This window comes from Sarcophilus harrisii, chromosome 1 (assembly GCF_902635505.1).
Source record: "Sarcophilus harrisii chromosome 1, mSarHar1.11, whole genome shotgun sequence".
Taxonomy (NCBI): domain Eukaryota; kingdom Metazoa; phylum Chordata; class Mammalia; order Dasyuromorphia; family Dasyuridae; genus Sarcophilus; species Sarcophilus harrisii.
In genome coordinates this window covers 90,015,388-90,033,273 of record NC_045426.1, presented here as the reverse complement: position 1 = coordinate 90,033,273, position 17,886 = coordinate 90,015,388, and the positions used below count along the sequence as shown (strand labels likewise).

The window sequence follows — 17,886 nt, the reverse complement described above, 5'->3', positions numbered from 1 at the left end:
GTCAAAGATTAAACTTAGTTGGGGGTTTTCCATTTTGCAGAATAAAGAAGATGAGGAACCAAAAAATAAAGTTTTGAAAGAAGAAGAAGGAGGTGAGAAACACAGGTAATAGATTGTTTTTTGTTTGCTTGTTTGTGATATATGGTAATGCATGTTATATGGTGACCTATTGTATGATTTGAAGCAAAGCATTCAGATGATTTAAACCATGTTATAGCCTACTAAATGTTCTCATTTCTCTCCTTCCCACGTCTGGCTTCTAATCTTTATTCTGCCATTAAATGAGTTGTATGACCCTGAGCAAATAACTTCTTTTTTCTGGTCCTTAAAGCAGATGATCTCTCTCTTTTTTTTTTTTTATAGCCTTTTATTTACAGGATATATGCATGGGTAACTTTACAGCATTAACAATTGCCAAACCTCTTGTTCCAATTTTTTATCTCTTACTCCTCCACCCCCTCCCCCAGATGACAGGATGACCAGTAGATGTTAAATACATTAAAATATAAATTAGATACACAATAAGTATATATGACCAAAACGTTATTTTGCTGTACAAAAAGAATCAGACTCTGAAATATTGTACAATTAGCTTGTGAAGGAAATCAAAAATGCAGGTGTGCATAAATATAGGGATTGGGAATTCAATGTAATGGTTTTTAGTCATCCCCCAGAGTTCTTTCTCTGGGCATAGCTGGTTCAGTTCATTACTGTTCCATTGGAAATGATTTGGTTGATCTCGTTGCTGAGGATGGCCTGGTCCATCAGAACTGGTCATCATATAGTATTGTTGTTGAAGTATATAATGATCTCCTGGTCCTGCTCATTTCACTCAGCATCAGTTCGTGTAAGTCTCTCCAGGCCTTTCAAATCATCCTGTTGGTCATTTCTTACAGAACAGTAATATTCCATAATTTTCATATACCACAATTTATTCAGCCATTCTCCAACTGATGGACATCCATTCAGTTTCCAGTTTCTAGCCACTACAAAAAGGGCTGCCACAAACATTCGTGCACATACAGGTCCCTTTCCCTTCTTTATAATCTCTTTGGGATATAATCCCAGTAGTAACACTGCTGGATCAAAGGGTATGCACAGTTTGATAACTTTTTGAGCATAGTTCCAAACTACTCTCCAAAATGGTTGGATTCGTTCACAACTCCACCAACAATAAAGCAGATGATCTCAAAGGGATCTTTACTTTTAATATTCTGTAGTGATGGAGGTAATGGTAGTGGCCTGAAGGATACTTACTTAGAGGATTTAATTTTGCATTTTACTTATTTTTTTTCCAGACCTTCATGCTATGGGCTTCTGTGTGCGTCAATTTGAATGGCAGATAACTTTTTTGTATCCCTAAGGAATATATTGTATATTCCTTATATAGTGCAATATATTGCACTTATAGGTAAAAAGAATAATAATAATAGCTGACATTTATGTAGAATCATATGGGTTACAAAGTATTTTTACAAATGTATAATTTGATACTGTAATTCTGTCAAGTTAGTAATGCAAATATTATTCTTCCCATTTTATAGATGATGAAACTGAAACTCAGGGTATAGATTCAGGGTCACATGCTCACAGGCACAGGCAGGATTTGAACCCATTTCTTTAGACTTCTAGTATACTGACCTTTCCATTTCATAGTTACTGCCTCTATGAGTTAAGAAGATATATATCTACATCAATATAAGAATATATATATCCATGTTATATATATCATATATGATTATATATATATAAATAATATATCCATATATGTTTTATATATATAGCCACATCTACATACGAATATTACTAAAATTCAGTGATTTCTCACAACACCTTGGGAGGTAGATATTTCAGGAAGTTTATTTTCATTTTTTACAAATGTATTTAATAGAAAATGATACTTAGAAAAGTTAGCTCATTTGCATATTATCACACAAGTACTCAAGTGTTAAAGGCAGAATTAAATCAGGTAATCATCAAGAATCTTAAAAGTAAAAGGAATTCTTGTTATCAATTAATTCTGCTCCTACAAAAATTATTAATCACATCTATCAACACTGATTTTCTTGTGTATTGGGAAATGAGTGCCTTCACATGAATTTTGAGAATAATTGTTCATTTTTTCAAAGGTGAACACTTTAAGAAACAAGAAACAAACATGCTCCTTTGTCCTCTTTAGTGATGATCTGGAATATAATATAATCTTTGCTTGAAAACTCTGAGTCATTTTGGGTAGCATTGATTATTTTAATCTGCTGGAATAGAATTCGTTGAGGTCTTACAGAGAAGATTTCTTTTCACTCTGCTTAATGAAGATCTCTTATTCAGTACATTTTAGACTTCAGAGGATCATAGAATGGGAAGAAGCCTTAAGAGTTTACTGAGCTCAACTTCCTTATTTTGCAGAAGAGAAATCTGACACAAAAAAAGTAATTTGCATAAGTTCAAACCAGGTACTAAGGGGCAGAGCTGAGATTTAAACTCACATAGCCTTGCCCAAATCTACTTCTATTTCTACATTGCTCCCAAGAATAAGAACAGTCTACCTCTAGCAACCTTCTCTTACAGCCACCTTTTCTTTCCAATTTGTTGCTTCTTAGCTTCTGTAGACTGGGAAATTAGATAATTAATGTTTTTTAAGAAGTGCCTAAAATAAATAAGTAGACATAAATACAGAATCTCCAAAAGATCTTCCTATGAATAGAATATGTATGTTTTAGTGTAGTATTATATGTAGAAAAATACTGATGTATGTAGAAAGAGTCTGAAAATATAGAGAAAGATTGTATCTTTTCTAGGGGAAGAAAAATAAAAATAAAAAACCATTTTTGAGTGGTCTTTTATAAGATTCTCATAGAACCATGTAGATAATATATGAAATAACATTGCCATTTGTTCATTTGAATATGGTTGTAGAGACTTATGTTCTTTTCCTATAAGAGAAGCCAGAGGTAGGCACAACTAGCAACAACAAGAGTTTAAAACAGATATGAAAAATCCAAAAAACCTAATGGACTTGGGCCATTTAATGTAGGGACAGCACCTCACCTACCTATCCCAATATGAAAGTACTTCAGCATATTATTGTAAAACCTACAAAGTACCCATTCTAATAACTCATTATGCTATGTAATTGGGTTCTTGAAGAATTATGCTTGGAGAGTACAACTTTGGCAGGTTCTGATGTGTTATAAAGAAAAGCCTTAATTGTTGTCCTGGCCACAGCTCTGTCTGTTGTTTGGTCGACCAAAAGCTAAATATGGTGATGCTCATCACTGATAGGCCAGTCCACTTATTTTCTGACCATGGCAACTCATGAAACAAAGAAACATAACAAAATTGCCCTTAATACTTTGTGGCTACCTTTCATTTCTGTGATGATGCGGAGAGGTGGAAAAAATGACCACTAAGAATCAAATAGTTTTTAGACTATTTATAAACCTTTACTCAGTTCTTGGTATGTGGAATGTGAGAGCCTTGTCTAGTGACATGGGACTGCTGCAGGTAGGTATACTATTGGATTATAATCAAGATCTGTCTTGACATTCTCATTATAAATAAAATAAAGACAAAAGAATTTTTTTATTAATAGCTTTTAATTTTTCCAAATATATACAAAGAAAATTTTCAGCATTCACCTTTGCAAAACTTTGTGTTCCAAATTTTTCTCCCTCCCTTTCCCTCTCCTCACTCCTCTAGACAGGAAGCAATCCAATAAAGGTTAAGCATGTGCAGTTCTTTTAAACATATTTCCATATTCATCATGCTGTACAAGAAAAATCAGATCAAAAGGGAAAAAAACAAAAGCAACAACAACAAAAAGGTGAAAATACTATATTTTGATTAACATTCAATCTCCATAGTTCTCTTTCTGGATGCAGATGGTTCTTTCTGTCACAAATCTATTGAAATTGCCTTGAATCACCTCGTTGTTGAAAAGAGCCACGTCCATCACAATTGATCACCACACAATCTTGTTATTGCTGAGTACAATGTTCTCTTGGTTCTGCTCACTTCATTTAGCATTAGTTCATATAAATTTTTCCAGGCTTTTCTGAAATCAGCCTATTTGGAATACAAAAGAATGTTGCAACTAAATTGAAGACTAGCATATAGATTTTCCTTGGAGAGCCAATCACCTCCTTGGTGGAGTTGATTTTATTATGTTCCAAAGACAATAAAGGACCATGATTTCATGAGACATCTGGCCATCTGGTATTGTGTTGTTTATGCTGATTATTTGCTGAGAAGCCACTATGAAATTGGAGCTTGTGTGCCAAATACATAATGTAGAGGATCAGGAAATAGAGAAATTCCATGAAAAACTTGATAAGACCAAATGAAATGACATCCATGCAAAGGTGGAAATAGAGGAGGACAATAAAAAAATAGGTGAGAAAATATTAGGAAATAATTAGAAGGCAGTTTGAAAAGTTTCAGCATCATTGGAATATGAAGGAGACCCTATAAAGGTTATCTAGTTCATCCTTCTCTCTTATGAATTTAGGAAAAATTGAGTGAGTCTAATATAGCCTAAGTACATTAGGGATAGTTTGGGTTAAATTTTTTAAAAAATAAGTTTTCGTTGGTGTCTTCTGTTTTTTTATATCATCATAGCATTTTCCTGTATCTTTCTTCTTCCTCCTCCCTGAGAGCCATTCTATTTAGCAAATAATAATAGCAAAAAAATATTTTAGCAAATAATGTTTTTATAACTAAAGAAACAAGAAAAAAGGAGAAAATTGTCCTAATTAGTCAATACATTAAAATCCCCCAAATATGTGCAATATATAATACATACAGATCTCCCACTTCCATAAAGGGATGGATTGGGGGTGTCGTCTCAAATGTCTTCTTTTGAGTTAGGCTTGATCTTTAGAATATTGTTACATTCACATTTGATTTTTGGTGTGTGGCTGTTTTTTCCATTTACTTATTGTTTTATTGGTTCTACTCTTTTTACTTGTGTGCTAATTCATGTAGCCTTTCCATGCCTTTCTGTATTCATCACACATAATTTCTTATAGCACAGTAATACCCTTCACATCCATGGTCCACAATTTGTTTAGCTATACCCTAATTGATGACCATCTATTATTTAAAAAAAGAAATCAAAAGACTTATTAGAGACTCGTAGTATCATAAACATAGAAAGTAACTTAGTCCTTTTCTGGTTTTTCTCTCCTCTTGCTATTTAAATAGTTTTTCTAGGAACTCCTATCTAGGTAATTCTGATTTATATATGAAATACAAGTAATCATAGCCCGACAAAGGCAGATTCCCAGGACTTCTGCCAAGGGAATACTTGATACTTGTATTAAACTTGATTAAAATCACTCTTTTACTTTTACTTTTCTTCTATGAGCCTCAGTTTCCTGATAGGGTGGAGTTCAACAAGGAAAGGGGATATTGTGAACAAAGTAACAGTGTTTTGAGTGAGCAGAGAAAAGTTGAGTTTGGTTGGACAAAAGATGATTGAGAGAGGAATAATATTAAATGAAGCTGGTCAGGCTTTTGCTAAATTATAGATGTTTGAATGCCTGTTGTTGAAGCAAACTTCTTTGTGGGTGAGAGGGAGCTACTGAAGATATTTTTAAAAAGGAATGACATGATCATATTTCCATATTTGTGATTTTAAAAGATTATTCTGGAAAGATTGGAAGAAATAATTTTATTTCTGAGTTCTAGAAGGAATCAAGAAGTTTAATTCTTCCCCTTCTCTCAATTTCCTTTTTTTCTCTAGGTGGGGAGTAAAAAGGAGGAATTATTATTTATCTCTTCTGGTTGTGGGAAAAGGTATAGTATTATAGAGTAAGCAAGCAATCATCAGTTCAGTGAAAGATTAGGTTGTGTTGGGTGGAGATTATGGAAGGGCGGGGTAGAGGCTTTCTTTTATTAGATTCTTTTTCCCTTTCATCCTCTGGTTGTGAGAATGTGTGTGTGTAGTGTGTGTGTGTGTGTGTGTGTGTGTTTTACAGGAGTAACATTCTTTGCTGGTTGTGAGAATGTGTGTGTGTAGTGTGTGTTTCACAGGAGTAACATTCTTTGCTGGTTGTGAGAATGTGTGTGTGTAGTGTGTAGTGTGTGTTTTACAGGAGTAACATTCTTTGCTCTTGCTGATTGTCTTCCTTTTGCTGTGTATTGAACAAAGGTTAGTTGGCATCATGTGCCTGAATCCAGAGATTTAATATTTAGGACAAACCTTTTTGGGGAAAGCATATTCCCTTCCAGGCCAACATTGAGTAGCCACATTACTCAGAGAATTTGATTAAAAAGATACTTTTGCTTGAATTATCCAAATTGGCCATTTAGACAGCTTCCTGAGAAATAACTATAAAAGCCAATTTTTTCTTTTTCTTTAGCTGTGACCTCAGCTATACTTTTTCCCATTATGTTTTAGGTTGTACTTGATGGTTCCTGCCTTCCTCCATAGTTTTCCTTCCTACTCCAATAATCGGTTTTGCCTCATTGTTTCTCAGTTGTTCTGTTTTAAGAAGTTTGTGAAAGCCTAGAATATAGAAAATGCACTTATGTTTACAGCTAGCTGCCTAATTCTGCTAATGGTATAGTTTTTCCTTCTCTGTGGTGATTCTCTTGTGCAATGTGCAAGACCATCTCTTTTCTGCAAGGAATCTTTGTTATGGATATTATCTGTTCACCTATTAAAGAAAATTGTTGGACTACATGATCTCATAAGTCTAAGGTTTCTCCCACCTTTAACATTCTGTAATTCTCTGATTTTATCTCCATTGGTTATGGAATCTGAAGGGGAGGGAGGCTTGACCTGTGCTTGAACCAGGAGGCCCATGGCTTATAATTAATTATCATCTTTATTTTAGTACTTCGTCATTTTCTTACAATTACAACTCAATGTTGGGCTATGTCTGCAAAGAATTTATGACTTCATGAGATCAAGCTCCCAGAAGACCTGTTGTGGGGCAGGTCAGGTAGCAGGAGCAATGCTTTCCATCTAGCCCAGGCTCTGGGAGTTCATTCCAGTGATGGCTTCCCCCTGCTGACTGTAAGCAGAGGGATTTATTCAGGTGTGACTAGTCTTCCTGATCTGCAGTGAAGTCATGAAGTTCTTTCTTACTGTTTCAGTTGCTGAGCTCCACCAGCTATTTCAAAATACATTTTTCCTATCACTTTTTTTCTTCTCACCTGTCTAGGAATCTCATAACTGGACATTAGGCTCTTCAGATTAGGTCTTGGCAATGGTTTCACATACTAAATTGAGTATCATTTGCTATAGGACAAATTATAACACTTTCCTTTTTATTGTCAGCATTGAAATCAGTTGATCATTTCTATTCAAGCCACATGACTGATCTTCATTCCATTTTCAAGTTCCACTTGTGAGACTTAATTGCTGATTCCATATCACTCAGAGCCAGTCCAGCCCTGCCCAAGTTTTTAAACCCCTTAAGGTGTTAATTACCTGATAGTCTAATCTTTCTGAAAACTCACACTATAGAGGATGGTTTTCTTGGTGTAGTTGCAGTCTTAACTATCCCAGGTGACTGCATTTCAGTACTTTTGAGACTTTGATGCCTGGCATACTGGAATTATTTCTTAATTTTTATAGTAAAAATTAGTCATTTCTCACTTCTGAATATTTTTGGATCATATGATGATACTATGCTCATTGGCTAATATTTTTGTTGGTGCTTATGAAAACAAGAGAAGTGGATTGAGGGCTTAGGGGAGAAATTCTGAGTGGCAACTTGTTGACAAGAAGAAGACCACCTGCTCTTCCTTGGTCATACATAATAAAATCTTATCACCAAGTATGAGAAAGGAACTACAGAAGAAAAAGGGGAAAATATTAATGTTTAATCAAGATGTGCTGTAATAGAAAGAACTCTAGGCTGAAAATCTGGACACTTGCATCCTAGTCCTGGTGCTGAACCCCTGAGAGCTGAAAAAAATAAGTAAACAATTAATTGTACTTAAGGCAAAAATATTCCCTGAATCATAAGCAGACCCTTGGTTATCCCTGGGGGCAGATTACGCTGTGTACTTCTGAAAGTCCTGCCTTGTAGCATACCTGTGAGAATACGTTCACTTGATTCTCAAGGAGAATGTTGAAGGGTAAAAAAAATTATTAGGGAACAAAGTTCAGGCTAAGTGGAAGGACCTCTTTAGTATCTTACTTGTCTTTGTGGTTTTTTTTTTAGTTTAAGTTGCAGTTATTGGCTGGAACTTTTCTCTATCACAGTCCCTCTTTAGTTTCTGTTGGACCCAAAAGCTCTTCCATAACAGACTGTAGTTGACAGTAGAGAGGGATTTAGAAAAGGAGAGAAAGGAGAAAAAAGACAGATGATATTTGTTTTAGATACATTGAGTTTTAAGTGTTAGCAAAACAGTGAAGTAGAGATGCTTGTAAATATTAAATTTATTAAACTAGAAAAGTCAGAAGTGGGAGGAAGTTAATGTGTAAAAGGACAGGTTAGGGCTACCTAACTTTAGTTGGCACTTTATAAAGCACTCTTTTTTGTTGGGGAATGGCATATAACCATTTCTGTTTGTTTTTTTGGTACACAGACCTGATCATATGGATCCTTGGCATTGTTGTTTGATCTATAATAGTAACAGGGTGGGGCTTAGGGTTCTATGGATAGTTCCTTTCAGTTACTGTTATCACCATTATAAAGTTTTCAAATCTGAGACATGTGAATCAGAGCTGTAAGGGACGTTACATATCATGAGATCTAGTTCCTTCATTTGATGGGTGAGGAAATTGAGATTTAGGGAAGATAGGTGATTTCCTCAATGTCTCAAGTCTAGTTGGTGACAGAACTTAAAATTGGAACCCAGGTCTCCTGATTTCTACTCCTTTATTTTTCCTGCTATATTACCCATTTTTATTTTCTCTGATATCTTTTCTTTTTGGATCACTGATTGCAGTTGTGTCACATGATTTGCTGAGAAGCCAGTTTTTGACGTTAGAATAGAAGGCAGTTTTGGTTTTTGTTTTATAGGGTGGCGTGGACCTTCAGTGTGCTGCTTATTGCTTTTGGGACTTCACACATAGGAATTCTGGGCAACGAGGGACTATGAAATCACTATCCTTTCCAAATCCGTATCTGTTTGGGTTGGTGATTAATCTAGTAGCTTATAGGCAGTGTGCTAGGAGACTCTTCTAGTGATAGGACCTGCAATTTCTTTCACAAATCCATCAAAAAGGCAGCAGCACAGCTTTAGTGAAATGGTGGACCTGAGTGGTAATCTAGAAGAAGTTGATGAGAGTATGATTAGAACTGCAGTTGTAGATATGATTAGACCCTGTTGCATGTGTTTCAGATTCTCTCCTGGAGACGTTGAGTGATCAGAACAGTAACTATATGTGTACCTGTTCTTAGCCACTGGCTGGCCTTTGCGAGTCACCAGGAGTATTTAAGGGTCTAATTTTTGACCACTAGCATAATTTATTGAGGATTTATTGGGTGTGGGAAGCATATCAGATAATATAAGAAAGTGCTTCAATAGAACAAAGGCAGATTCAAGCATTCCTGTTCTGAAAGAATTTATTTTGATTCAGACAGTGAAGTGAGGGATTAATGAAAATATTAGAAGAAAGTGCACATTTTGCTCCCCAATCCTGCCTTATGTTTTTTAGGACCTGCTAAAATTTGCATATAGTTCTGTCTCTTCCTCTGCTCTCCCTGTTCTGTCCTTGGAAACAAGAGCAGAATTGAACTAATTCTCACTTCTTGGCTTTTCTAGTACATACTTACTTAGCATATGTAAGACAGGTGAGACAGCCAACGTTCTGAAGCTATTGTATTTTGGAGATTATTTAAAATTTTTTTTCTTCTATTGAGTAATCCAGTTTCATTGATTTTTTTTTTTTTTCCCACTTGGGACAATGACTGTAAGCTCTAATGTCCCAAAACAGCTATTTGTAGAATATAGCTTATTACTTCCTGGGAACTGGAATTTTATTGATTGTTACAAGCTGTTTCATGATCCTTTTCTTGGCAACTGCCTACAGGAGCAGCAAACAGGTCGATATTACACCCCCTTAGCAAATATGACTCTTAAGTTAATAACATTCTGATTTTAAGGTGTTAATTCTTGATTTGACATATTTGATTTACTTGTTGCTTTGAATTTTCACATGACTGGTCTAACAGTCACAGAACGTCAGAAATCATCTAGTGCAGTCTATTTTTATAATATCCCTTTAAAAGGATATTCAGCCTTTTTGCTTGAAGGCCTCCAGTAAGAGAACATTACCTTCCTAGGCAGCCTATTCTTATTGACATCTGATAAGAAGTTTTTCTAATTGCTAGAAATTTTGGTGATTAAGAAGAATAGGAGAATGGGAGTAGAATTTGCAGAGTAGATTACTTGGTTCATTTTCCCCTACTAATAGAGTTTTGGATCAGATAACTTAGTTCATTTACAATCCTCCAGCTAAACCTTATCACCTATCCTTAGTCCTTACTACTTTTTGTCTCCCTGAGATAACAGAAAGGACAAATTGACTTATTCTTGTTCTGTTCTTTAGTTTAGCTTCCTATTTAGGAATTAAACTGGATGGGAGTCAGAAAGGACAAAAGTCACATTATAGAAGAAAGCTTGTCAGATAGAAGAAAGACCAATCCGGTGATAGCTGTAGAAATAAAAATGATAATGTGCATCTATCTTACCCTTATCTTTGTTATCTGGTTTACAGATTAGGGAGCAGTCATAGGAAGGATGATTAAAAGACATAATTTATCAAAAATAAGTATTTTACAATGCTGTGTTTCAGTATAAATGTCTTAGCTCCTTTATTTTCAAGACAAAAATCTTCCTAGTTTAAGTTTTACCTTCTCCTACTTACTTGAACTATGAAAAGGCTCAAAGGAGGGGCTATGAAAATCTGACTGGCTTATAGCCAAAATGACTTTGATGTTTCTAAAGGAGCTTGTTTTGACTTCAGGGTTTCTGTCTGTGCAGAAAAGGAGAAAATCTGGGAAGGTGCACGATTCTTTAGGGTAAACATTGCTCTATTTTGGGGTGTGGAGCATTTCATCAAGGTTGAGCAGTTGTGTGAGAAGAGTCAGGGTAATGAGGGATGTGTAACTTTGAGTCATTGAGATCAGATAAGAACTTTTATTTTTGATTTTTTTCCTCCTAATTGTGCACATGCTTATTTCTGTCTCATTTGCCTTTTAGAGTCTACCTGTAAAAGAGCAACAGATGAGCGGGTTAGGACGGTGAAAAGGGTTGTGGTAGGTGCAAGGGGAAGATCCATAGGAGAAACTGGAAGTCTAAAAAAATTATTATGAACCAGTTATAAATAAATTTATATGGAAATATGAATCCATTATGTACTACTTTTTTATTTTTTACAAGTTTTTATCAGACTTAATAGTATCAGCACTGCCATGTTGATCTGTGACCTTTCTGAACTGCCTTCTGCTATCTTCTGTGCATTTTAAAAATATATTTTTATTGACATTTTTGCTTATTTGTTCATGTAATAAAGGAGTTTTTAAAAAAGGAAAAATGGGAAGAGAAAAAATTTAGTAAAATCCAGTAATACATAAAAAAAAACCTAACGTGTCAAAAATCTGTATACTCTGATATAGCAAACTTTGTACTCCTCCCCTATTCAGAGGAGTGGGAAGAAGGATTTTTTTCATACCTCTTTGAACCAAGCTTGATTTTGGTAATTTGCAAAATTAATTTTTGCTTATTCCTTATTGTTATTCATTCTATTTACATTGTAGATGATCATTATTATATTTTTTTGATTCTGCTTACTTCACTTTGCATTGATTCATGGAGGTCTTTTCATACTAATTTGTATTCTTGTTTGTCATTTCTCACAGCACAGTTGTATTCTATTACATTCATGTAATGTACCTCTATTTAGTTAACTATTTTCCATTTGACAAGTATCTATTTTGTTTCCTGTTTTTTGTTACCACAAAAAGTGCTACTGTAAACATTCAGTTTAATAGCCTTTCTTTTTGTTGAGTGATCTTGAATATATGGCTAACTGGAATCTCTGGGTTAAAAATTATGGACATTATAGCCATGTTTGTTTGTGCTTCCTTCTGAAATTCCTTCTGTTCTTTTCTAAATATTGTAAAAAAAAATTTATTGACACCACCTTCCTTTTCTTTTCCTCCCCTCTCCTCTTTTTTAGTTTTAATTTTTTGGTATTCCTATTACTGCCTTCAACTTCTTTTGTCAGAGAAATACATTTATTTTATATTGTTCATATCTGAAAATATGAAAATATCATTCTGTATTTATAACCTATCACCTCTCCAACAAGTGTTCTGAAAATATATTTCACCAGTCTTCTGGATTTTGATTGGGCTTTGCATTGTGTTAGAATTCTTGTGTCTAAATATTTTTTTTAAAAATTCTGAACTTTACAGATGTTGAAAATCGCTTATTTTTAAGTAGAACAGAAAAAAAAATGAATTTGTGTACCTTTATGTGAACATACAAAGTGGAATAGAAAAAAAATTACATGTGAAATTGTGAACCTCAATTATATAAATAACTAACTTTAAAAATATTTTTAAAAATAAATTTTAAAAAGTAGAATCTTTCTTTTTCTACTTAATAGTATTTTATTTTTTTAAATTTCACCTAAATATAGTTTTTCAGCATTTACTTTTATAAGAATTTTGAGTTTCAAAATTTTTTTATTTAGTTAAATTTTTTTAATAGCTTTGTATTTTCAAAATATATGCAAAAATAGTTTTCAGTATTCATCCTTGCAAAACCTTATGTACCAAATTTTTCTCCCTTTCTTCTCCTCTTCTCTTAGACAACAAATAATCCAATATATGTTAAACATGTGCAATTCTTCTCTATATATATTTCCACATTTATCATGCTGCACAAGAAAAATCAGATCAAAAAGGGAAAAAATGAGAGAGAAAAAAAAACACAAGCAAACAAACAACAAAAAAAATACTATGTTGTGATCCACATTCAGTCCCCATAATCCTCTTTCTGGATGCAGATGGCATCTTTCTCCCTCTTCCAAGTCTATTGGAACTGATCTGAATCACTTCATTGTTGAAAAGAGCCACATCTATCAGAATTGATCATCACGTCTTATTGCCATGTACAATGATCTCTTGGTTCTACTCATTTCACTTATTATCAGTTCATGTAAGTCTCCCCAGGTCTTTCTGAAATCATCCTGCTGATCATTTCTTTCTTTCTTTTTTTTTTTCCCCTGTGCAATTATAGTCTTAGATAGATTTTTTTTCTTTTTTTTAATTATAGCTTTTTATTGACAAAACATATGCATGGGTAATTTTTCAACATTGACCCTTACAAAAACTTCTGTTCCAACTTTTCCCCTCTTTCCCTCCACTCCCTCCCCTAGATGGTAAATAGTTCCATAGATGTTAAATATTTTAAATACAATATATGTATACATATTTCTACAGTTATCTTGCTGCATATGACAAATCGGATTTAGAAAGAAGGTAAAAATAACCTAAGAAGAAAAACAAAAATGCAAGCAAACAATAACAGAAAAAGAGTGGAAATGCTGTGCTGTGGTCCACACTCATTTCTCAGTGTTCTTTCACTGGGTGTAGCTGGTTCTGTTCATTACTGCCGATCATTTCTTGTAGAACAATAATTTTCCATAACATTCACATACCATAACTTATTCAGCCATTCCACAACTGATGGGCATCCACTCAGTTTCCTGCATCTTGCCACTATGAAAAGGGCTGCCACAAATATTTCCCCAATTTTTCTTCCTCTCTTCCTTCCCTTCCCCCTATATCAGCAAGCATCTGATATAGAATATATATGTACAGTAATTTTAAACATATTTCTATATTAGTTATATTGTAAAAGAAAAATCAAAAAAGAGAAAAACCATGAGAAAGAAAAAACAACACAAAAAGGTGAAAATAATATGCTTCGATCCACATTCAGTCTTCATACTTCTTTTTCTGGATGTGGATAGCATTTTGTATCCCAAGTCTATTAGAATTGTTTTGGATCACTGAACTAAGTCTGAGAAGAGCCAAGTCTGTCGTAGTTGATTATCATACAATCTTGCTGTTACTATGTACAATAAGTGGTGTTTACTTAGTGTATATAGAAAAGAGGATACTGGGAAGTTACCTAATTTGAATTATGGTCCTGTGAATATATGTGTTTGATTTCTCCAACCTTTTCTTCTTCTTATTATTATATGTTATTCCTCTACCCTTGTCCAACTAAACTCTTATTCTAGAATTCCCTTTGCTGTTGCCAAACCTTTGTATTAGCTGCTTCCCATGCCTCAATGAATCCTTCCTTACCTCTGCTTTGTAGTATCTTTGTAGTTTCCTTCAAAATTGGTGAAGTGCTGGAATGTTTACATGAATGAAGTCTTTCCTGATTTTTAGCTGCTAGTACCCTCTCCACAAAACATCTGTCTTCTCTTTATCTTACGTAGTTTATATTTGTTTATGTGTATACATGTTGTCTCCCTCCTCCATAAAATTGAAGCTCTTTGAAAGCTAGGACTACTTCGTTTTTGCCTTTTTTTTTTTTTAGGCCTAGAATAGGGCCTGGGGCACACAATCAGCAATTAATACATGTTTATTGATTAATTAATTGACCTCTTCAGATTCCATTTGGTGAGAATTTAAGACTTCTGCTGAGTTGAGTAGAGAAAGCAGATAAGCGTTCCATGATGGTGGTGGGTATTCAGTGGACAAAACCAGGATTCAGAGTTGGGACGTTTTGAATACCACCTTCTAGGATTAGGAGTGGGTAGTGCCTATTTCTGTGGTTTGATTTATAGAGTGCCTTACCCCTTGGGTGGTTTCTCAGGAAATACTGTGTCAGCAGTGTAGGAGAAGACTTAAAAATAATACAAACCAGAGGGTGTGGTGTGATCAACGACTTCTTAGTTTCCTTGCCTGAATATTCAGTAAACTGAACCAAAACCAAACCACTGTTTTGTGCAGTGGTAACTAATGGTCATTCAAAGAACCATTTTGTTATTATTGATGAAATGTTAAACTTGGAATACATGAGGCTTTGTGTTTCCTTTGCAGCAAAACTATCTGACTAACCAGTTTAGGGAAATAAGAACAAAGAAAATGGAGACTATTAGAGGCTTGTTCTGACATCATAGCCTCTTAAAAACATTCTTGTAATTTGGCATCCATGGAGCATTTCCAGATTGACTTCCAGAAATACCATTACACCATTAGAAAGTGGGAATAATAGTAATAATGATAATAACAATAATGGCTAATTATATAATACCTTAAAATTTATGAAGTGCTTTACATATACTATCTCATTTGATTATTGAAGCACCTCTGTGAAGTAATTACTGTTATTAAATGAGAATTTTGAGAAATAGTCAAGAATCATTGACAGGTGATTTTTTTTTCTGTGTTCCAGGTATAATAGGACCTCATATTGTAGAATTATAGACTCTGTGATAAGACCTTGGAATTCAACTACTTCAGGCCACTCATTTTAGGGATTAAGCAGCTGAGACCCAGAGAAATTATTAGCGACTACTCTGTAGGTCATACCTTGAATCAGTTCTGGGAATAGAATCCTGATATTGTGGCACTCAGGCCAGTACTTTTCATTAGTACATACCATAAAACAACACCTCTAGCTTTCTCCCAAGAAGGCTTCATAACCATAATGGAGAAAATATGAGGAGATTGAGAGGAGGAAACACACATACTGTTGAGGAAGAGGCCTCTTTTGAAAGATTCAAGATTTGGACATAGGGCAGAATTTTCATTTTATTGATGAAAAAGGTCAGATGGTTTCCCCAAATTCTTGCAAGTGTTAGGAACTCAAATGAGTTCTTACTCCAAATCCATCTCTTTTCTCCTTTACCACATAGATTTCTATGATTTAGAATGCATTATGTAACTTCTCTGCCCCTCTGCCTTTTGGAGATGTTTTGGATCAAAGAGTATATGAATTTCTAAGAGATTTGGCTTCTTGTATTTCCGTTTTTGTGCCCCTGGCTTAGGTCAACAGAAATAGCCTTGAGTTGCTGCCTTTGTGCTTCCAGGGTTTTCAAAGAACAGTTTTCATTCATTTGGCATAAACAGCAGTGACTGTGAGGAATTTAAAATAGTTACTCTGACTGAGATTTTTCATCTTAAAAAAACCCCACACTTGACCCTTCCATCCCAGCTAACTTGCATCCTGTATTTCTTCTGCCCATCATAGCTAAAATCCTTTAAGAGACCATCTACAAACAGGTGCTGCCTCCATTTTTCTCTCCCCAGTCTGGCTTTTGAATTTATCATTCCATTAAAACAGCTCTCTCTATTGATCTCCTAGTTGCCAAATCCAATGGGCCTTTTCTCAATCCTTATTTTCTGCCTTTGACACTGTTAGTCCGTCTCTCTTCCTTGATACTTTCTTCTCTCTAGAATCTTTTCTGATTTTGCTCTTATCTGTGTGACCACTCCTCAGTCTCTTTAGTTGGATTCTCTCTAGATCAAACACACTAACTGTAGGTGTCCCTCAGGACGACATCCTGGACGTCCCATATCTCTGTATGGACTCTCAGATCTACCTTTCCTGTTGCAATGTTTCTGCTGATTTCCAATCTCAAATCTCTAGCTGCCTTTTAGACATTTTGAACTAAAGGTCCAGCAGATATCTTAAGCTCAACATGTCTAAAATAGAACTCCTTATCTGTCCTTCCATGTCTTGCCCTTCTCCAGCTCTCCGTCCTGTAGAGGCAACCTAGGAATCATTCTGAAGTCTTCACTATCTCAGCCTGTGCCTCCCCTCCCCATTTGCCAAGACCTGTCAGTTTCATTTGGCAACATCTCCAGAACCCCTTCCCTTCTCACCCTGTTGAGGGTGTTCATGCCTTAATTACTGCAGTAGCCTTCTGGTGGGTCCTTCCTTCTCAAGTCTTGCCCCACAGCAGTCCATTCTCTGTTCAGCTATGAAAGAGAGTTTCCTGAAGTACAGGTCCAGTCATGTTAGCACCCTTCCTCCCCCCTCAGTAAACTCTAGTGGTTTCCTGTTGCCTCTAGAAAGAAATGCACAATGCTCTACTTGGCATTCAGATCTTTTTCTAACCCAGCACCCTTTATCTGGATCTTCTTATACCATACTTCCCAATCCAGTGATACTGGTCTCCTATGAACTAGGCATTCCATCTCTCTGCTTCAGGCATTTTCTCTAGCTGTCCTCCATGCCTGAAATGCTTTCTCTCTTCCACTCTGACTGCTTCTTTGGTTTCCTTTAAGTTCCAGCTAAAATCCAATCTTCTACAGAAAGCCTTGCCCAGCTTTTCTGAATTCTGGTGCCTATCTTCTATTAATTATTTTCTGTTTATCCTGTATATAACTTTGTATATTTTTGTTTGCATGTTATCTCCTCCATGAGATTCTAAGCTCCTTGAGCACAGGAACTACTTTTTGCCTCTTTTTCTATCCTTACTACTTAACTTATTAGCATTGTGCCTAGAATATAGTAGATGTTTAAGAAATATTTGTTGACTGATCTTGTTCTGTGTTTTTATTTTTGAAGGGGCACATTTTATATTGAGACCACTTCTGAGCAAGCTTCAGAGACATTGATTTTTAGACACAGGCTAACCTTCAGTCTCAAAGAGTACCCTGATGAGTAGCAGATACGTGGAATGTCCTATTAGATTCAGTCCAGCAAAGAGTGACTATTTTAAATTTCCCACAGCCACTGTGGTTTATGCTTAGTAGAAGGGGGAAAACCCTGCTAAACCCTGCTAAAACTATTGTCCTTTGGTATGTTTGGTGAGCTTTTGCCTTTGCCAACCTTTGCCTAAATTGGATTTTTTGTTTTTGCGAGGCAATTGGGGTTAAGTGACTTGCCCAGGTTTATATAGCTAGTGTCAAATGTTTAAGGCCAAATTTGAACTCAGGTCCTCCT

General features: G+C 35.2%; 1 protein-coding gene across 1 annotated transcript in view; it reads left to right on the top strand.

Annotated features, from left to right (window-relative positions):
* CCDC12 (coiled-coil domain containing 12) overlaps window positions 1–17,886 on the top strand; it is a 72,098-nt gene that overhangs the window by 43,172 nt on the left and 11,040 nt on the right. Inside the window, exon 2 of the mRNA XM_003762934.3 lies at window positions 41–105. Within this exon, the coding sequence (XP_003762982.1) occupies window positions 41–105 (65 nt within the window). The remainder of the gene's footprint in view (window positions 1–40; window positions 106–17,886) is intronic.